The 22,508-nt window shown below is 39.3% G+C and overlaps 1 protein-coding gene across 12 annotated transcripts in view; it reads right to left on the reverse strand.

Moving 5' to 3' along the window:
• Positions 1-7,675: 7,675 nt before the first annotated feature.
• PLEKHA7 (pleckstrin homology domain containing A7) overlaps positions 7,676-22,508 on the reverse strand; it is a 136,679-nt gene continuing 121,846 nt past the window's right edge. For 8 of the 12 annotated variants that reach the window (XM_068148085.1, XM_068148086.1, XM_068148080.1 and 5 more), the window contains 10 exons: positions 21,758-21,996; positions 21,164-21,355; positions 20,807-20,924; positions 19,934-20,013; positions 19,365-19,565; positions 16,338-16,490; positions 13,733-13,866; positions 12,783-12,925; positions 10,707-10,815; positions 7,676-9,222 (listed from right to left, as the gene is read on the reverse strand). In XM_068148085.1, coding sequence (XP_068004186.1) covers positions 10,718-10,815; positions 12,783-12,925; positions 13,733-13,866; positions 16,338-16,490; positions 19,365-19,565; positions 19,934-20,013; positions 20,807-20,924; positions 21,164-21,355; positions 21,758-21,996 — 1,358 coding nt within the window. In that variant the 3' untranslated portion in view covers positions 7,676-9,222; positions 10,707-10,717. The remainder of the gene's footprint in view (positions 9,223-10,706; positions 10,816-12,782; positions 12,926-13,732; positions 13,867-16,337; positions 16,491-19,364; positions 19,566-19,933; positions 20,014-20,806; positions 20,925-21,163; positions 21,356-21,757; positions 21,997-22,508) is intronic. The other 4 variants (XM_068148084.1, XM_068148083.1, XM_068148082.1 and 1 more) reach the window with 4 other exon arrangements.

Below are 22,508 nucleotides of genomic sequence, written 5' to 3' on the forward strand. Positions count from 1 at the left end.
GACTTTGTCTCCTCTTAGTACATCAGAGATGAACTGCCTCTCCTTGCTGGGAGAGCAGAACATTTGATCTGTACCTCTAGTACAGCCTCATTCTGCCACAACAGTGCTTCAAGAAACACTCCAGATGCTTGTGGAGAGTATTCCATTCCTGTATGCAATTTACAATGTGCAGGCAACAGTTACAAGCCAGTTGGTTTCATGAGAGCAGCTGTATGTACTATCATTGTATAGGTTTATTGAACATAAATATTGCAGCATCAGTTACCAGGGGAGGACTTGGACTAAGTTACATTATGGAAAAAAATAAAAGTAATCTGATTGTAAATAAAAGCTGAGTCTATTTTATCTGTTTTACTCCATTTGCATCCCAACACAAAACTTTTCAAAAGTGTCAAAATCATTTAAGAATGACGTTACAGCAGCCACCAATGGTCAGTGATGTGTGGAGTTTTCTGTTTTCCCAGTACTGCAAGCTTCTAAACTAGACACAAAATTAATGTGAAGAAAGGAAAGCCTCACCATGACTTCCAAAAGCTGTTCTGTCTAGGAAAGCAGGGAGACCCTCCCAAAAAGGTCAACTGATTAACTTTCCTAGCAGACTGGTAACAGATTTTTCTTATTTAGAAATTCAAGCCACACTTAAACCATCATTTCACTGTTAAATTCTAGATGTGGCTGTTGGCTGTTTATTTCCTTGAGTGGAATTACAAAATTGAGATGCGGGCTGCAAAATACTCTACATGCACTGACCTCCTCTGCCTTCTCTGTCCTGGTGCTGATATCCTTCCACAGCAGCTCAGCATCCATATGGATCTCTGGACATGGCCATCAAGGCTGATTCAGTCTTGAGTAGGTTGTGCTGTACCTATTTCATTCACAAGTCAGTTTTAGCAGCCTGTCAGTTTTTAGCCATGGACTGAATAGTAGCAGAATGGTTTCATTTCTCATCAGAGACAGCACAGCAAAGATCAAGGTTGGTGTCTTGGTTGGTTCCAGTCAGTTTTTTGCTTTTTCAAGTTGGAGCTCCCAGAGGTGGCAGCAGAACACAGCCACGTGCTGGATCATAAAGAGGGCAATTGCATTTGTTTTCAAGGAAGATTTGGCCACTGAAATCCCTCAAAGACCAGTTTAATAGAAAGTCAGTAGTCTGTCCATACTCCTATGTGTTTCAGAAAACAGATCACAGAATCAACCAGGTTGGAAAAGACCTTCAAGATTATCAAGTCCAACCTATCACCCAACACCATCTAATCAACTAACCATGGCACTAAGTGCCTCATCCAGTCTTATTTTAAACACCGGCAGTGATGGTGACTCTACCACCTCCCTGGGCAGCCCATTCCAATGGGCAATCACTCTTTCTGTAAAGAATTTCTTCCTAACATACAGCCTAAACTGCAAAATTATTTTAGAATCATAGAATTGTTGGGGTTGGAGGGGACCTCAAGTATCATCCAGCTCCAAGCCCCTTGCCATGGGCAGGGACGTCTCACAACAGATCAGGTTGCCCAGAGCCACATCCATCCTTGCCTTAAAAATTCCCAGGGATGTGGCTTCTACCACCTCCCTGGGCAACCTGTTCCAGTGTCTCACCAGATCTATCAAAGAACAACCATTGCATCTGGTAAAAGTTTTCATCTGTTTCTAAACCACACTGAAAATTTACCTACAGCAAGGGCAGTGCAGGTGCATTATCAGCATTTGGCTTTGGAAGACTGAAACCATTTCAATAGGTCTAAGTACATCTGTGCCTGTTCCCCTTCTGTTTGCCCTGGAATAGGGAACCCCTCATCACAGCCCACTGCCCACAAGGCCCTGCAGTGACAAGGGCATGCTTCTAGGCCAGGTAAAAAGGGATTCTTGACATCATACAGGAATTCTTCAAACCACATCTGTAAGTTGCCCTGTAGCCTTATGCAACTGCTTTGCAGTTTACTCTCCCTTTTTTTCCTGAAGAGGAGGCTGACAACTTGATTCCTGAAAGCACAATTTATAGGCCAGCTTCAAAGCTATAGGTCCTTCTAAGGCTCTGGTTGGGGAATTCACATCAAAGACGACATACATGTTGTTCTGGTGCCAGAGAAGATGGTTGGTAGAAATCTCTGTGGATTTGCTACAGTCCCCAGTACAGGGGAATTGAATTATGCACTGAAGCTGCCTCTGTAAACTGCAGGAGACAAAAGAGAAGAAGTGGCAGTGCAATATCTCATAATCAAAGCCTGGCACGGTCATTTGCATCGGTCTGTTGGAAGCTGTCAGGGGATTAAGAGAAGGAACATGTGTCAAGCTACCCTCTGAAGGGACAGAGCAGAAGTTGGCTTTGTTTTTAACACTGCCACCTCAACTGTGCTTCTCTTGAGAAAAATATCTGAGTAGTACCCAGCCATACAGCATCACCACAGGTGGAGAAAAGTTTCCTTTGCATTTGCACAGCATTAAACAAACAAAACACTCAGTGATTTTATTTTTCACAGTCTGTGCTATTATCTACCCAAATCCAGTACCATTTATGTTGTCCATAGCTCAGGAAGCTCTAGTTGAAAAAAACCCAACAACAACAACAAAAAGAAAAGACTGAGAAGTAACGTATGTCAGAAGAGGGGTTTTGTATCAGCAGTCAAGGAATATGGCAGCTAATATGAAAAAAAACTTCCTGGCTTTGAACTTTTGCACAGCTGATCACTTTGACCTGCAGGGACATTCTCTCAAACCATTACCATAACTAAGTGTTCTCATCACACTTATTAATTGATTGATAATTCAAACTGTCTCCTGGTCACCCTCATATTTATTGCTATGGCTTTACAACAAATATGGGTGAAGCTTATGATCCTGAACTGACTAGGGGCAAATCTCCTCCCCATTACAGCCACTGAAATCTAGTAATTATGATCTGTTTGTAAGGATGTACTAACTGAATGTCTCTCTCCAAAACCTTTATTTTCTTTTGGTGTCAAAATGACTTATTAACATAAGAAAAACACTAGAGACACACAAAATAGAGATCAATTTTACTCAATAGGCAACTGATGGAGGCACTACCCACACCCTGAAAAGAATTGGCATATAAAAATAATTTGCCAAGTCACTTTTAAACTGGGTTCAGTGAAGACAACTCCGGCATACAAAAGTTGCCCCCAAGACACACGCACTAGCACACTGCAGCTGTGTTAGGCAGAAGGCAAAATCCTGTTCCATACTGGGAGATGTTCAAAGGCACAACAAAGAGGCAGTAGAGCAGAGACACAAAAGAACTGTTTAGCAAGAACCATGCAGTCAGAAAAGCCAACAATATAGACAAGAGACAAATAGAATTAACAGTGACTTCTCCTAAGCCAGTTTTTCCCTCCAGAGTGGTACAACTTATTGCAACTACACATTACCAGTTACTTTACTTCATTAGGGTTACACCTTCCCTAAGGCATCAGTTAGGGTTTTAAAAACCCACCAAAACCCTCCTGTGTCTCCAGAGAAGAACCAGAGAAGGTTAAGACTTTTCTCAGTTGTGGCTTCAGAGGTAAAATCAAGCCAGCCCAAACCTCCTGATGATATGACAGAACTGAGGCCAGAGACTGCTGCAGGCCACACAACATCTGAATCTTGCACTGGGCCATGACTGAGAGAAGCACGCACTCAGGCCAGGCTCTGTGTGGGGAGGCCCAGCCTTCTGCACCCCTGGCTCCTGGACCAGCTGTTCCTATAGGGAGAGTTTCACACACACCAGCCATTTGCAACTGCAGTCTGGCTTAACAGAGCACAGCAGCTGGCAATAGAAAAGACAACGGTCCTGGCCAAAGTCATCAGTGATTCCCTCCATCCCCTGCCATCACTGACACTCTACTCTAATTTTTCCTGTTCACAAGGTATTTTTTGTATGAGGATACTGGATTTACATTCTCACATGCCGGCTGTTACTTCTTATTTCCCCGTTGTGAAAGCATTTTGCTGTTGTCTGAGTCCACATATTCCAGCTCCTTCAATCTTTTCAAACCACTAAGATGTTCTTCACTCTCACCTTCTGCCCTTTACTTAAGTTTTGTCTGCAGACATCTCTGACAATTCTTTTCTACAAACTCACTGCTCCTTGGTTTTCTCAATCTTTAGTCCTTCCTTACACTGTAGCTCCTGGTAAAAGGCTGCTTCTAGCGGGCAAAAAGAAAACAACATTATCCCCTAAGCTTACATCTTATACCACTATCACTTAGAACACTAGTTCATCAATAACTGCCCCAAAAATGCTGTCCACTCCTGTTAGCATTGTCTTTGGAGGCTGTTCTGCACTCTCTGTAAGGCAGCTGGGAGCACTGGAAAGTAAACAACAGGCAAACATTGCACAAATGCATACATATGCAACGCTTCCTGGTTTTATCTGCTTTCCTAATTAGCACTAAAGGTTATTCTGCCATCTCCCAGTAATTTCATGATAGGGTTTACAATTCTACCTTCTTCTTAGGTTTACCTGTAGTTTAACATTCAAAGTACGGCTGTTGCACAGAATACCTCAACAGAGTTGTATTAAAAATGCTCTTTAAAATTCCAAAGCTTTGAACTAAAGAAATATCTCAAGAAGTTTTCATGGAAAGTTCATCTTGGTTGGTTCAATTCAGCTACACTTAGATGCACCTTTTCAAATAATGGGAAAAAAAAATGTAAAGGGGTCAGACCCAATCAATACCGTTGTTCAAACAGAATTTCAGGCACTGTGATGTGGGTAGTTTTGTGCTCTTTCTTTGTACTGCTCCCCTATGAAGAAAGGTTGCTTTTGCTAGTAGAGCAATAAAAGTCTTAGCCTTTTGAATACAGCCATAGAACCAATGGGGATGTTTCTGAGATGTGGAAAATATAGCAAGTTTTCATGTTTTTCTTGTGCCTGGCTTTGTTCTTTTCATAGCTACGTAATACACAGACACATGCTGCACAGGCAAACGCTTTAAAATACCTGCAGACAGACAGACATCAGAGGGTAATATCAGATCGAGCCTTCCATATCTTCTGAGTTGTGATACTAAGTAAACCTGGTCTTTCCTTCACACAACATCCTGAAGTTAATTGCTAAAGCACACAGGAAATATGCAGATTTACAGAGGGGAACAGACACCAATGTAAAATACATACACATATATTTGAAGGTCAGGAAAGAAGAGTAAATGGTGCAGGTGGAAAACAGAGGTGGAAGCAACACCACAACATGCTGGGAGTGCTCTCCCTTCTCAAACCTCCAACTTCTCCCTCCAAAGGCTATTGAGTACCTGAGAGCACTTTGCTGGTCCTTTCACCATTTTGGGGAAGCAGCAGCACACGTTTAGTTGCATCTTTCAGTAGCTTTTAGCTCCACACTTTCTAAAACAGAACCTTGTATTGTTTTAAGCTGACTGGCCCTACTAGGATTGAGGAATGGGGGTACCTCCCCCCAACAGTGCCACACAGTGGCACAGCAACAGCTAGATCATATATTCTACACCATGCTGATACACTCACTGCATAACAGGAAGGGGTTGGATAGGGCTTATGGGACATGAAATATATTCCATAGCTTGTGGGGTTTCCTATTCTGGGTTTTTGTGGTTTCTTGCCTGACTTCTGGGGAGGGGTGCAGCCTTTTCTGTTCTGGTGTTGGTTTCCTTGGTTCGTGATGCGGTTCAAGTTCTGTCTGTCTGCTGTGTACGCAGTAACCTGATATCCCTGCAATAGAGGAGTAAATTGTTCTTATCTCAACTAACAACGCTGCCTCCAGGCTTTTCCCCACCACCACATCAGTGGTGGGGAGGAAAGGGGGCTTGTGAGAGAAGGCTGTGTTAACCCAGGACAAACCTTTTAATGCAGCTGTCTCCTGAAAAGCCTTTCTGTCTACGTTTTTTATCCAACTGTTCCAAAGCAGTCTGGATGCCTCTAACCACTGCTGCTGTCCAGTCCTTCAAAAGAAACAGCTTTAATGAGATGTAGAAAGACAGGTGGCAGTGCTAGAGCTCAACAGGGCTTCCCAGCTCAGTGATATGCACGAACTCACAGTAACAGGTGAGGGGTGTGTGCAAGCTGACAAAGGTACAGGGTGCTACTCACCAGTGTCAGGCTGCAGTTTTATAAATTCAGCTGCACAACAGAAGTTTAATAACTTTAGTTGAAGAAACTGAAAACAGATGTATATGGAAAGAGAAATCAGCCTGCATCATTTTTGCTTGGTATAACATTACAGAACACTAAGTGGAAAACGATGCCTTCAGAACTGATACTGCTTTCCAATGAGTTTCTGTTTCTTTAATTATCCTTAGTCCTAAACATGCTGCTTAATAACCAGAGGAAAAAAAAAACCACAAACAAACCACTTTGTGACCAAAATGATACTGATCTGCAAGTAGACAGCATTTTTTTCTATTCTTAATATTAGAGTTGTGTGTAATGCCTGAAAAAAAGAGCATTTTGATTAAATGGAACTGAACTGAACAAGGGAATTGATCCAAAATGAACACTACATGCACATGAAAATTAGCCCAAATGATTAAGAAAAACCTACCCCCATCCCTACAAGAAAAGGTGGTTCCTGGAGAACAGTGTTTCACATATTCAATAAAAAGTTCTGAAGGAACCCCAAATATGGGATTAACTACAGACACAGACCAAGATCTTTAGAAAGACCAGTTTTGTTAGAAACATTTAGGGCAAAATCCTTCTCTTTCATTCAAGTTTGAATGAGCAGATTTTGTGTTTGTGATCATAGGAAAGAAAATTAACAGCCCCCACAAGCTGCACAGCACAAGTGCGGCACCCCTTTCCTCCACTGCTCCAGCAGCAACTGGCTGCTGCAGTCCAGGATGCCACAGGCTGCACTCCTCACCCCAGTCACTGCCAAAAGCTCTGACCCTCCTGCATAACAAAGCTTTTGGAGAGAGAATGCAGTTTCACTGAACCACAAACCATTTGTTCAAAGGCTCCTTTGTGTGCCTGAGAATCAGGACAAGCATGTCACAAGCAGCTCAGCTCTGAGTTTGTGCTGCACACATCTAAAGGTCAAGTACTCAGAGCCTCAAATATTCGCTCTCAAGTTTGCAGAGTCAACATCAAGCCACAGAAATACTTCTAATTGCTTCTTCACATTTTGTTCTAGAGATTAAGTTTCAGAAGAATTAAACTGGTCCCCATCAAATGTGTCATTTGAGGGAACTGCTTCAGTGTAAGTCACTGCCACTTAGCCGCTACAGAAATCTGCTGGGCCAGTTGCCCACCAGCTCTCTCGGTGGTAAGGACCCCATTCACATCCCATGCACATATCAACATGTGATGCCTCCAGGAATTTCGTTTGCATTTAGACTGAAGTTACTTTCAATACTTTATTTCACCAGAAACTAATGGGCTAAGGAATTTCTCCAGCACACATTCTAAGAGACGGGACAGTATTGTAGTCATTGTGTTTAGAGGACAACCCTGTAAAATCATTCTATTCAAAAACGAAGACAGAGCTCATCAAGTGCCAAGAAACCTTTCTAAAACAAAACAACAAACCCCAAAATAAACACAAAGGTTTGATATCTAAATCCCAGTGAAATGAGTGCAAAGCTGGGGAACTTCAAGGGGATTTGATTCAAGTGAAAGCAAAATGTGGTAACAGTACAAGCAACTCTGGATCTTCAACCACAGGGATGCTGAGAAGACAAACGAGACAGAGGCAGTAGCAGGCAGTTAGGTTAATATTTTAATCTGTACATATACCATTTTTCAAACTGTTACATTTTATTTAAATTAATGTTTTCTTGCAAAATATTCATTTATGCTTTTAAAACTTTTTATAAAGGCAAAAATAAATCATTATTTTGGCAAAAGGTTTTTGAAGTTGATACTGGCAGTACTGAGGTAAAATAGATTGCATTAGCTAAATATATACTTTTAGGAATATTTCTGAGTATAGTGTTAATAGAATGTGATTCGTCTCAAAGTCTGAAACTGGAAGGTCAATTTCAAAGGTTTTGTAGCTATTACTTGAATACAGCAAGTGAACGAGTTAGTGGTTTCACAAAATACTGTGGAAGTATTTCTCAGTCATTTCTCATTCAGAGCTGAACTCAACTAATAATTACCTCATGGGGAGTTTTTGCATGATTTGCATTCAACACAGACACAGTTTTGTTTGTTTTTTTCAAGTAAAGTAGTTGCAACAATTAATTTAGTCTTACTTTCTCCTTATGTAATACCTCACCCTTTACCCTATCCACAAGTAAAACACTGACTTTCAAGGTTTGGCAAAGTTAAGCACCAGATGAACACACATACAAAATTAGTAGGTGCTGTACTACATTAGTTTTGCTGTGTCCAGGATAAATACTAGCAATACATCATATTGTCATGTTCATTGAAAAAGAAACATCAAAAGAAAAATAAGTATGTGCTAGTAAGATGACACATCCTGTTACATATTTTTATTGCTTAGTTCACATACTTTCATTAAAAGACATCCTCTTTCATATCTCACCTTTCAAAAAACCCATCATTTGTTAGCTGTTTGTTACTGAGGGGACAGCACTACCGTCAAGACACAGCATGCTGCGCGTTGACACCAGTGAGTCAATCACACGGGATCAGAAAAGGAAACAAGACTTAAACCAGGCTTTCCTTATGGCTTTTGTGGAAAATCTCAGCTGTGGATCAGTTAATGATATTTAGAAACTCTAGCTAAAAGTTCCTTGCAATGTATTATTTAATGGGCAAAAGGGTAGGTGATTAACTCTACAAATATCCTAAATCCAAAACACCCTTACAGGAAATCTTAGCTCTACCCATACCGTACGAATGTGCTTCTAGGTTTGTTCAGATTTACATTTTTTTCATGAAACTTTACACTGTGCATCTGAGCCCAAGGGGGAAGTAACAGCATCTTTTACCATCTAGGCAAGCAGCTTCTCTTAAAATTAATTCAGCCCTTGATTTAAAAAAGATTCTAAATTATGTTGTCCTAAAAATACATTGTCAGTATTTTACAGTTTATTAAAAGTGCCATTTATTCATATAAAAAGTCTGAACTAAATTGAAGTCAAAATAAAATGTTTTCCACAAGCCTCTTCGTTTTCATAGAAAATCCCCCTGTAATTCTCTGAATGTATTTCCTGGAGAACATCTCATCAGCCAACGGGCATCTTCACAGAAAGCTGGCAAAGAGTCTCCTCTTCCTTCCACATGGTGTCACTAGGTGGGATTTGCTTTGAGTCTTGTGTCAGTGTTCACTCACTGCTTTGGCTAGCACGAAGTAAAACAAAATGTGGTTAAACATTACCCTGAGCACACCAATGGCAAGCAGTAAGCACTGTCAGAAATACAGATTTATGAAAGCCTTCTACAGTCTGGCAGAATGAACAGCTCATAGAGACACATTAAGCAAACGATTATCTCACGATGACACTGATGTTCAAAATCCTCAGGGTGCTCAAGCCTGCATCTTGCTGGTTATTACAATTATCATCTTGCTCATTTTCCCAAATAAAATGTAATTTTTATATGTGTATGTGCATATAAATATATCTCTATACACACATGTATATATACAGACATGCCATCACATGTTCTTCAGTCAGTCTGGAATCACAGAATGGCTGGGGTAGGAAGGGACCTCTGAAGGTCATCTGGTCCAGTTCCCCTGGCTTAAGTCTACCACCCTGGGACCACATGGTTATTTTTCTGGTTCCTTGAGGCCACATACAGGTACCTTATTCACTGCAAAGACCTCCTGTGATAGCAATAATCAGCTAACATATGTCTGGATATAACAGTAGCTGTACTCTCTCTCTCTCTCTCTCTTTATTTCTATTGTATAATGATAGAATCTGGTTCTCAGAAAGACAAACTGAACCAGGAAAGTAAACAACTAATTCCACCAAGCTCTATAGAGGCACCTCTAAAATCAGGCAACAGAATTAGTCCAAAGGCACTCAGAATGGTGAGTGTAATTTCCAAGGAAACTGTGGAAGCATGGGGTGTGTCATAACTAGGGGCATGCTTTGCAGTTTCCAATCATTATATTTGCAGATTTTCCTATTTCAAATATAGAAAACTCTGAGCATTGTACTGTGAAGAGATGATACACATTTCTTTATAAATACAATGAAATTATCCTAATTTTAATACTTGAAATGGCAAAATAACATAATCAGGGACAAAAATCAAGCCTTCTGTTAACACCATTCCCTGAAAACGTCAAATACAATACCATAGAATTAGTTATGAAGGGACAAATTTTCAGCTCACCTCAATTGAGACTCCAATGCTAGTTCCTGTATAAGATACAAGCCCATAAAGAACTCTCTGCTTATACAACTCAGTTTGTGCTTTGGATTCTCTTGTGCAGCAGCTGTGTGTGCCACACACAGGCCAAAATCCCTACACACCCCTGTGGCAGCCACAGGAGCACACAACACTAGCCAGTGGAGCACAAACGGCTGCTGAAAATCTGGCCCCCAACTACCCAGAGTACAGAGGTCTCTTTCCTTCACCACACTGAAATTCTGCAAGCACCTTATGTGTAGAGTGACAGCAGTTACTTGAAGACTCCATTAGCCCACATTAGCTCATTAGAAGCAACATTTACAAGGAGAAAAGGTTTCTGAATAAATAGCTGCATGCGTTCATCTGGATCGAATTCAGGGTTAGCAAAAATGTTAAAATTCAGCAAGCCACAGCAAAGGTACAATGGCAAACCAGACATGCTGAGAGCAGTTAGTTCTTACTTTTAAGGTGCTTAAACAAATGTGTAGTGAAATCCATTGCTTAAAGGGGAGTGAGGTGGCTGTGGTACAGAAGGTGAGGGTGCTTTAGATGGATAGGTCAACTGCTGAGCTAGAAGGGATCACATACAGGAATTAGGCTGTACAATCAAACATTCATATTATAACAGAGCCACCTTAATGCTCTACTACTCAAATAGGAGACCTGATTAGTAATGCTATGAGGTGTTACACTACTTTAGTTATATGGAACACAATTTAAACAACAACATTTCTACCTGCTGGTTTTCTCTGTTAGTTCCATAAGGTATGTAAATAAACATTCCTGTTTTGAGGAGAATATGGACAGTTGCTCCTAAGATGAAGTTTCACTGGAATGTTTTAAGGCACACAACAGCGATACACCCTAATCCAGCTCTGCTTTCAATACTGCAGTTGTGGAATTAGCACTGATTTGATTTCAGGATTACACTGAGGACGAACAGGTTATTTTAACACTTCTTTTGTTATATGCCAATGAGCAGAAACAAAGAATCCTGGGGTTATGTACATGTAGAAATGACTGCAATTGAAAAATTAAAATATAACCAAAATCACTCTGTAGTGATGAAAATGCAGCTGTCACATTCATGATACAACATAAAAAAGATCCAACACATTTCGGTACTGTTCAGTTCACACAACTTCACAGACAGCCCCAGCAGTAAGCTAACTGGCCACATGAAGACTGTTCAGTATGGCAGGCACTGCCTTTTCCCAGAACAAACCAGAACTTGTGGCAAAATGCTGGGCTGGCTCATACCTCCCAAAGTCCCACTCCATGACCAGAGTGTGAGAGTCACAAGGACCTGGTTACTAGAACTGGGACCAGACTGCCTGTGGAGAAGCTGTTTTGATGCACAGATGCCTGAAAGTCCAAAAAGTTCTTCCTGAAATGGTCCCAAGATTTTATAGTTGTAGGGTTTGTTTGCTTGCTTTGTTTTTGTATTGCCTAGCCTTTTCAGTAAATCATTTCATCCCTTCCATTTAGTGAAACTACCCACAGAGCCTCTAGGAAGCCTCAAGATTTGTATCTTGAAAAATGTTGCAATATCCTATTTTCCTCTGGTTTAGCTGCCACTGCAGCCGTGAGCATGTAGTCACACTCCATCAACAGTCTGTTACTATAGATGCATGTTAGAAATCCAGATATTGGAATAATCTGTCTTTAAATGGGAAGGTCTTGAGGGCTTCTGTGGCAAGTGTCATAAGTTTAAATTGACAACTTCAAATGAGAAATGAGAATATTTTTTCTCCATCATAGCTAAAGTTTCCATTATTTCCATTCTCCATTGGAACATTGAACAGTGCCAGTTACAAATGACCAGTCTGATACTTGCTGCAAGAGCTGCCGCATGTATTACTGTGTGATACAAATCTCTTGACATTTCTCACTTATTTCAACTATAAAACAATCACCAGTGAAATTATCACTTTTGGTAACACACTGCAAAGGATCTATTAATTTCCAGACATCAAGCAGAATTCATGCATGGCTGTCTTGTTCTGACCTCTAATCTTGGTCACCAGACAGAAACATGCTAATACCCACGTAAAAATGTCTTTTTCAGCCTGGTGTCATACAGCTCAGGCTGCAAATGACTGTATTCTAACTTAAATCACTGGAACAGGGAATCCTTCTGTTTAAGACCCCAAACATTAAAAATCCCTTTGTCTTGATTCTTTTTTTTAAAGCCACAGATAAATTTACTTTTTACAAACAAATACAGAAATACTTCATTTTATACAAATCTAAGGAATTAATTGAAAATTACAATTTTTCAGTACTATTAGCAAGAGCGAATTTCCAAGCTCTGACCTTCCTGGTCATATTATTTGTTCCCTCCACCCTGTCCTTGGGAGGCCAAATACTTCATGTAAATCTCTAGTGTTCCTAAATTTGTTATCTATGCACACTTTTCACTAATTTGAGTATGAATGACTAAAACTCTCTCTTATACCAGAATTTCAGCAACAACCCTACACAGCTTTAGAAACTGGTAAGAAATAGCTGTTATTTTGTAAATAACTAAGCATTACCTGCTACCTCCTTGCTCCTCTGAGAGGCTTCAGAAGCCAAAGCGTATGATATGGTAATGATGCGCTCCTGCTCCTGCAGCTGTGAATCTAAATCAACTGAGTTGTGTTTGTCCTGGGCAACAGTAGGCTGGAGATTGTGCATACTAGTGGGAAAGTGCAAAACAACATTAACATTTGCAAACATAAAGAAGAAGCCACCATGCTGGTAAGAAGAAGCTTGAATTCATACAGGAGTTTTCAAATCTCATCTGTATCAAGCTCTGTATTTTACTGATGCTCTTTGAAGCAGTGTTAGTTATTGTTATGTGACTACAGCATGTGGCCAGCACATGTCCAGTCACAATTTCTACATAGCCTTTATGGTAAATACACTGTTTACATGAAATCACTACCAAAAAGTGCTATTTATTTGAAGTTGTTAATAAAATTTCTTGTTAGTGCTCAGAGGAAAAGGCAAGTAACCTGGTGGTCCTCAGGCACAGCCTCTTCAATTATCTTCCAAAGAGACAGAAGATACTTCAAGTAATTAAATTCTTGAAACTGAATGTTTTGGCTGACTCTACACTAGCTGAAAGTAGCCCAAAGTGTCCTTTCAGAATCCCAGCTCTCTGGAATCAACAGAAACTTCTGTTTTTTTGGCCAGATTTGTGCCTTTCCATCCTCCTCACTCTCAAATCTAAGTTGCTCGGTAAGGACTCATTACTATTTTAGGATGCTCTGAACAAGAAAATTGACATACACAAAATTTGTCATTATCTCTTCTACCTGATGTTAAAAGGAGTTTTAAGTATACTACATAAATTCTGTGTGCATTTTCCAAAAGCCACAAATCACACTCTAATAGTTCAACAGCAATTAGACTGTTCTATGAAATTAGTTCCCAATGTTTAATGCTAGGCCTCAGGTAAAATTTAGGAGGGTGGGGGAATAACAAAAACCCTCAAACTGACCTTGATTTAGTAAGAATATTCTTTATCTTTTCTGCTTTACGCTGCCTTGCTGCAAGTTCTTCTGTAGAAAGAGGTTCTTCTGGCTCCAGTTCAATATAGCGTTCTGGAATTGAAACCTTCTCAGGTTTCGACAACTGTGGAAAGCAAGCAAGCATCAAGTTTTTAATAACAAAGAGTTGGGGGGAAAAAAGAGACACATTCTCCTCACTGGGAGAACAGAGGGAAAAGAATAAAGCACAGATTTTCAGTCAGTAACATGTACCTGATGCTAAACACTCCCTCTGGATATGAGCTGATGCCCTTTTAACAGTGTATTTTCCCTCTGATTCACTTTACTTTAGAGGATGGATCAAAGAAATATTAAAGGAGATTACAAAAGAAATCAGAATCAATGGGTAACAGTTCTTCAGCTCAGGTTTAGACCCTAAGGTGAGACACTGCCTAAAGCTGTTAGAGTAAAAAGAAGCAACTACTACAAGACTGACTGGGTAACCTGAGATTTTAATGTCATGATATTGACTGTCATGCCAGTGGTAACTTCCTACAACTGAAAGGAAATATAACCTTAAGTTTTAATCTAGAAGCATATCATTCTTTTGAGATTGCATATTCTTCTTTTGTGAGCAGCAGAGAAGTTAAAAAAGAAGAAAAAAAAGCAGCAGTTTGTGATCATCTTAGGAACTTCTTGGGACCAGAAAATCTGAAATGCTAGGTGTTCAAAAGTTGTCTGTGGATCTGAGCCAGAAATGTACCAGCACGGAGACTGTAACAACACATTACATACACAGAATTCTGTGAATGGAAAATTTTAACATGGTTGCATAAAAGCTGAAAACAAGTTTTTGTTTGGATCAGTTTCTTTGTGGGAAATTTTTCCTCCACATAAGAGATCAAAATCACTCTGTGAAAATTCTGTTTCCAAATGAACTTTGAAAGCAATGTTTGTTGTACAGAACAGCCTGCTTTTGGAAAGCGTAAATAGAGGACGTGTGAAGAAAAAAAAAGTAAGTAAAGGGGAACTATTTTTTCTTCTCCTCTTTAGATTTTTGTCAAAACCCTCATAAGGCAATATGTTTTCCAAATTCAAAGTTTTAACTAAAAACAAGCCTACATTTTTTACCACTCAATCTACACCACACTAATGCAATGGACAGGTAACGTGGCCAGGCCTAAAGCAAGTGACTGGGGTCAGTAACACACAGGCAATCACAGTCCCAAAGCACACAGTACAGCCATTGGCACTCATAACCACAGTGAATTCACAACCTCACATTTTTATACTTCCTTTTAGGCAGACCCAAGGCCAATGCTTCCTCATTTTCCACTACACCTGCTTACCTTCAAATCCAACTTTCCCTGGAGCTACATATCTCTCTATATATATTATATTTAAAAAAAATTTGTATCTGTGTCTCCAAACTAAAACTCACCCAGAGCAGCTCATCCTGCCACTTCAGAATACACTCACAGTTATCATATGAACAGCAGATTTATTTGCCTTGAAAACACACTTCCATATGAGGTCAGAAGTACCTTCAGGTACAGAAGCTTTTGCCATATTAAGAGGATGGGCACATGAAATGGAAGAAGACAGCCTGGGTAACCTGAGAAAGCAGCTTTACATTCAGAGCTTTAGACTTACTTCAGTGACTCTAAAGTAGGGTGGAAATGCCTATAAGTAAAAAAGGTTCTCATCCTGGGCTTAAGGTGCTAATTATGTAGCCCCGGAGGCCTGGGAAAAAAATATTAATAGCAGAGCATAAGATGGAAAGGTGATACAACCAAAGGATTTTTTTCTGTTTCTGAAGTTTACAGAAGCACTACGTTTTCTGTAGAGAATACACAAAGATTCATTCATAGAGATCAAGAGATGATGACTCACAGATTCCCCTCTTACAAACATCTCTCTGTACATGCCAGCAGCCTTCAGACAAGTAGAGGTGCATGCTAGTCTAATTGTCATTAATAATTGTACTGATTTTCCACCTACCATGGCATTTCACACAATGCTCAGCACCTACTGCAATCTTTCCCCTTGCTGTATTCTTTCTTTTCCAGCAGATGGCTCAATCGCATTTCAAACAAATGCTGGCTTGAGTTGAACAAAGACCTAGTGCCCAGAGCACCAAGCTAGTCATTCCAAAAGCTGACAGAAAGGTGTTTTCTGTTCTGACCAAAATAAAGCAGTGCTCCCTCTTCTCTACCAAGTTTTGCCAGTCAAAATTAAGAGGAAGATATCGCTGGGGAATTTTTTCTTTCATTGCTATTTCCTATTTTCAAATACTCTTGATGTTGCTGTCTTGTTTTCTTTCCCATTTATGTCACAATCCCCTAATTAATTTTTTTTCTTTTATAAAGCCTAAGATAAATATTTGAAACAGCAGATCCAACTCTTCTGTTTCTTCTCGCCACTAATGCACAATACAAACACAAATCTTACAGAGGTTGTAAGAGCCAGGCCATAAATTCTTAACACTCAAAAGACTCCTAATAGTTCAAACCTCCAGCTAACTTTTGAAAGAGAAGATGAGAATTCACCACCTGAAGCTTAGAAACGGTAATATTTTGGGGCATAGAATAGAAGGCAAAATATTATGAGTGTTACCTCTCTGCTGATATCTAAATCATAGTCTTGAGGCTCCAGGTCTGTCTCTGTGACTGCTACTGGTTGAACTTTTAACCATTCATTTTCATCTTTGTCTTCTCCACGAATTGCCCTCTCAAGTAACTGCAAATCAAATTCTTGCTCTCGTTTCCACTGGTAATAGATATAAAACAATTAACAGCATTCAACCATACTGTCAAATGCACCATGTAGCAATGTACATTACTATTGCTGCAAACTCTATATTGCTGAAAGGATCCACAGAGCAAACCCCTTAACTGATGAGAAAAAATACAGCTGTACTTCTGGGAACGTGTGGTTGCAGGATTTGATCATCACCTGTGCTGCGTGGATGTTGGAGTATTTTTCACTGTTACAGGTAATGTTCAATTGTAACAAATGTATTAATCAGAATTTCACATGTGCTGATGATCATGGAACTAGCTGCACACAAACATCTTTGGAAGCACAGACATCAATACAAGTGACTGTAGGGAGTGACAGACTATTCCTTGGCATTCTAACCAGGCAGTGCTGTGTGATTTTGAGTCATTACATAGAAAGGGTATTGATATTGCAGGTTGAGAATGGAAGATCAAAAATTTAAGGTTTGTTTGGGGCTCTTTTTGGTGGTAGGGTATTTTTTGGTGTTTTTTGTCTTCTTTTAAGAATAATACCTAGTGTTTAAAGCTGATACTATTTTATGTACTAGTATTAATTTGTCTTGAATTAGAAAACTTCAGAACACTTTTTTTTTGTTCAGACAACTGAGTTCCATTGCAGCATCATTCCATCTGCTAGATCTCAGGAACTTTACTATACAGATCTGAAACATGATACTAAAAACAATGGGCAAAGAAGGGACAAAAGAGAACAACAAAAATATCTCCTCAAGCACTTGAGGGTATCAACAGGAGAACATTCTGTTATGTTTCTTAACGATATCTCCAGTAGTTTTGATGGATGTTTGAATTCCATGTGAAGTCCTTCGACTTCATCGTGCTACCTGCATTAACAAACCTAATTTAAACCTATTCATGCACAAGCTCTCAATATTCACTCATAAAATTCATATCTTCAACGTATATTGAAAAAGTTAAATAGCTAAACAGCTACAAGGCAATTATATCTCAAAAATTAAGATGTTTCTTTAAAGAATCCAAAAGAGAAAAAAAAAAAGGTTTTTTCTCATAACAGTACTCCAAACTTATTCTGCTACTCAGATTCGAACCAGGCCTGATTGACATAGTGTATTTTAAATCCACAGTACCGAGTTGTTAAATATAGGGAAGAAAAACATCAAACCATTCTTACGAAGCAGTATTTTTATTGGCTTTGATGTTGCAACTTTTACATTAAAAAGGCATTGTATATAACAAATGAATTCATGTACTGTGATCATCCTATACTTGAGAGCTGATTGGTTAAAAATTAGTTACACATACCATGTATGTTTAAAGCAAATGTTACACACTGAGCAGCACTTCCATCATACAGTTAACTGTTTGCCATTCTGGCTGCTAAATAAGTAATGCTGTAAGTAATTGTGCTATCAAACATGCTTGTTGTGTATTAAAGCCCTATAGGTACAAGAGGTGACTTCTTCAAAACAGTGCTAGGGCTGAAAGGTTCTATTTTGATTCTTTACAGCAAGACAAAAAAAACCAAACATCTGAGATGGCACCCAAATTTCTAGATAAAGCGTTTGCCACAAATGTTAATAAGGAGTGTTACAAAATTGTTCCAATTTGCCTCGTGTTTGTTGTGTGAGCCAGGAATTTAACAAGCTTAGATTTACTTCTTCAAATTAAAATATGAAAATAAGAGTGATACTATAGCTCTACAGTTCCCAAATACTATACTGTATGTCATAAATTTGTGATTGCAAAACAGAAGACAAAACAGAGCAATGTCTTCAAGTAGTGCACTTGTATTTACTGGGAAAGTAAATACAAATAACTGGCTGTAAATCAGTGCTACTGAACAGTGGGAATGAAAGGCTGACTATTGTAGGGTTTTTTCCAGCACTAGCAATTGACACACGTGTAACTAAATGCAATTAAGCCTGGTAAAAACTGAGTAGTTCCATCAGAAATTTTTAAATAATTACAAAATTCTGCAAATTAAAACCCAAGCAAACAAACAAACAAACAAAAAGGCATTAGGTATGATGAGTGACAACTCTAAAAAGCAAGAGATCTTGTGCAATGAATTAGGTAAAACAAGGTGATCATTCTAAAGCTCTAGTGGACCAAATTAAAAAAAAACATTAAATTAAAAGACCACAGCATAAGTGCAATTATAGTACAAGCCTGGTTTAGCACCAAGTGAGTGACTGGGTAACTTCACCAATTAGAACTGCTTTGGTTAGTATCCAAAATGTACCATGACAAACTTCTCGTCTGTACAGCATTTCATCTCAGAACACAACAAAAATCCTTCTCTTCAGCAGCTTAAATCTGAGCCATATCAGAATATTCTACATTTCCAGCTTTAAAGAATAATTTGTATCAATTAAAACACATTTGCTCTTACGTAAATTTCTCATCAGCATGATTAGATTTTAAATCTGATTATCTATTTATCATTTCTTTAATAAAATAAACCACCACCACCTCAGGCTGATATTACCATGACTGTCTTGCAGCCTAATTTATGAATTAAAAATACCTAAGAATATTCTATAAGGCCCATTCCACTATGAAGCAGTTTTAGAACTGTACAAGTTTCTTACACCTTCAAAATACAATTCCAATAAAAACCAATTGTGTCTCTGAAATCACTCCAAAATACTCACATCTCCACTCAGCACACTGACCTCTGACCAACTTACCTTCTGAACCTGCTACACACACTAACTAGTAGTAAAAAAGAGCACCTGTTACACTCTCTGAGCTCATTTTACACTGTATAGCACTAATTGAATTCAATCAGAAGCATCACACACACTCAAGTGAAAGTGCTTGCTAGAAAAAACAAAATCCAAAGATATTTTCATTTAGTCCTTTTAAGGCATATCTAACATACTGAGCCTATGTCTGCAGAAATGGGCCTGATGAAAGACCGAGATGAAACAGGTTGCCTTTCTCCTTGGCTAAGAGTTCTCTTGCGTTCACGAACTAACGCCTTCTGATGTCGCTTCATTCTTTCTAGTTGTTCCTCTGCGCTCATCTTGCCTCTTTGGTGGTCTCCGGAGTATAGACGCTCCAAGGCACTCTTTGGTCTCTCCTGTAGAAGTCACAAGACACACAAAACCTGTTGTAGTTAAATAGTTAATAAGTACACCAAAAATAAACTCTTTCTCCTACCTTATTTAACAGCATTTTGTTATATTATTTTTGCATTTGTATTGGTTTGTTTATAGCAGACTCTGTTAAACTAACACAGCATTAATGTCTGTATTTCCATTCTAGATTTCTATCAGAAGTGCTGATTTTGATTCTGAACCTTGTTTTATAAATCTATTTCAAATGCAGTAAGTTGTCTGACTCTCCCATGCTACTACAATCACACTTTCTGCTATGCAAAATAAAGTCTGAGCTTCACTGTTTTGAAAGGTTCAAGTACTTGCCTTCAGATGTTCACTTAAAGCTTACCTTGGACCTATCCCTTCGAAATGTTGCATATGATGAAATGGTAGATGACTGGTGCAATCTGGAAGTTGATCCAGACAGACCTTTATAAGGGAAAAGAGAGAGCTTTAAACTAAATGACAGGCAAAATGAAGACAAGTGTCAGATGCTTCTTAAATGATCATGCTTTTTCTATGACATTATGGTTACTATATCAGACCATGTTTTGCATTTTGCAATTCAGAAGTAGTGTGTTTCAAGCCACTACTGATCAAAATTCAGAAAGATCTACTACAATTTAGAAGTTCCTATTAAACAAGGTATGGAGTGAACTCACAATAGATAAACTGTACAAATAATTGCAACTATGAAGATAATCAAACCTTAACATTCACAGCTAGAAAGGAAAGAAATAAGAGAATGGCTATGGCATTAATTACTCTTCCCCAAAATATCCTCTCTGTCCTCATTTGTGAAACAATTACAGGACTGTGGCACAGTGGGGATGGAGTGTCAACTCACATGTAACATCTGGGGGCATTATATTAATATTCTTTATTGCTTTCATTTCAATGGCAATGTAAGTGTTTTAAAAATACTTGGAGTTTGTAGAAGATCACACAGAAATTATGAGGAAAAATTACTCTGAATATAGGACACATTCATGTGTTGCAATGTCTTTATTTTTAAGCATTATATATTAAGTTGCTGTGTGAAAGGCTGGTTGTTTGTAATGGCATCATTAAAATGCACAGAATCTCGGGACTTTCACAGCACTGCCTAGTTAATCTAACATAATGATCTGATTATAAAAGTCATCTCTCAGAAACCCTGGGAAAGCAAAGCTCTCATACAGGTAGTACAGTTAAAAATCAACTACATGAATTCCTGGCTTACCACGGGTGGGTAATGTCTGGTATCCACTCTCAGAGCTTATTAAACCCCTGGGAGGTTGGCTGAGGTCACCACCTATCATTGCTAGCTCTGGTTCACTCATGTATGAACGCAGTTCCACCTGTATGGAAAAATACACAAGTAGTGAAAAGAAATCCCAGACAGCAAATCTTGACAATGTTAAAATAAATCCTAAAATTCATTTGTGGGATTACCAGATCTCTCCCTGCCATTACTAGCTCTCTTATCCCTCTCCTTCAGACAAGATCGAGAGGCCCATCTATTTTACAGACCAAACTATCTTTCATTGTAGGTTCAGATATCTTTAAAGTGCAGGTGTAGAGGTGTATGAGTGCTCACCCTATAGTCTCCATTTACATACTGTCCAAGCTCTCTGTCTCTCTTTCGTTCGTCTGACTGACGCTTCAGGCCCCGCACTGACGTGTGTCTGATGACAGTGGCTTCTCTCGGGAGAGGTGGAACAGCTGGTGGATGATCATCAGGACTGTACAACTGAGGCAGAGGAGGTCTGGGCGGTGCTTCATCTTCCTGCTAAAACAGGAAAGTACAGGTATTTGGCAAATAGTCTGAAACAAACTGCCTGAAAGTTCATTACATTTCATGAGTTATTTGAAAATGCTTTAGCAGGCTCTCCTCTGTCCACACCAGGACCTTGAGGCTTTAAAAAACAAACAAGACCCAGGAAAGCAAACAACTAACTAACCACAAAGCATTACCAAGGAAGGCTCTGCATTGGAACTTTCTAAAGCAGTATAAGGCTACTGTACATAAAGCTCCGGATTACATACATATTCTTCTTTAAGCACTATGCTCAGTTTCAATACAAACACCTGAAGTGTCTCCCTGTGAACACTTGGGAACCACTGAACCTTCAGTTTCTGCCAGGAGCAAAGTGAAACAATGGTGAATAGCTCTCACAAGAGCAGTACTTACAACCTTTGGCTTGAGCTTCATCGGTGACTGAAGAGGTGGCTCGATCTTTTTTATCTGCTGTGCTTGATGCTGTGCTCTGGCCTGGAAATAAGGCTGTGGATACAGCCTGACCTCCAGAGGGGATTTAACTGGGCTGGCTGGAGGGCTCTGTAGAACTGAGAGTTTGCTCTCCACAGTTGAAAGGGAAGTTGGTAAGGAAGGCACTGAAGACTGGGAAAACGAAGGCACTATTTTTCTCTCTAGGGAAGAAATATGCAAACTCCTTAGCTGTTGATCTTATCACTAATGCTTATAAGAATAACAACTGACAGACTTCATAAAACAGCCCTATACTCTCCACATTACTTTGAACAGAAATGGGGCTGGGTTTTCTGGAAATAAAAAAAATGATTGTTACATTATAGCATGGGTGAAAAAGATTTTCTTCATGAGGACCACTCAAAACCAAACCCACACACTTTTCTATCATCCAGTAAATTCCTTGGAGGGTGCAGTGGGAAGGAAAGAAGGAAAAGTCTGAGTCATATGAAATCAGTTCATTGGCTGTAACCGGCCCCATGCCACAATTTCCTTAAGATGCCTATAGATCTAGGCAAGGCTAAGCACTCATAGCCATACCTTAAATAAAAGGCCTTACTATCTCAGAACTACTCTTGCTCTGTATGTAAAAGGTAAGCAAAGATACTTTAAACAAAAAGTGAATTTACAGTAGGAGTTAACAATCTCTTGCTATCCTGATGCATCAGGTCTT

This window comes from Melanerpes formicivorus, unplaced genomic scaffold (genome assembly GCF_026170545.1).
Source record: "Melanerpes formicivorus ecotype bairdi unplaced genomic scaffold, bMelFor1.0.p_v2 SCAF_16, whole genome shotgun sequence".
NCBI lineage: Eukaryota > Metazoa > Chordata > Aves > Piciformes > Picidae > Melanerpes > Melanerpes formicivorus.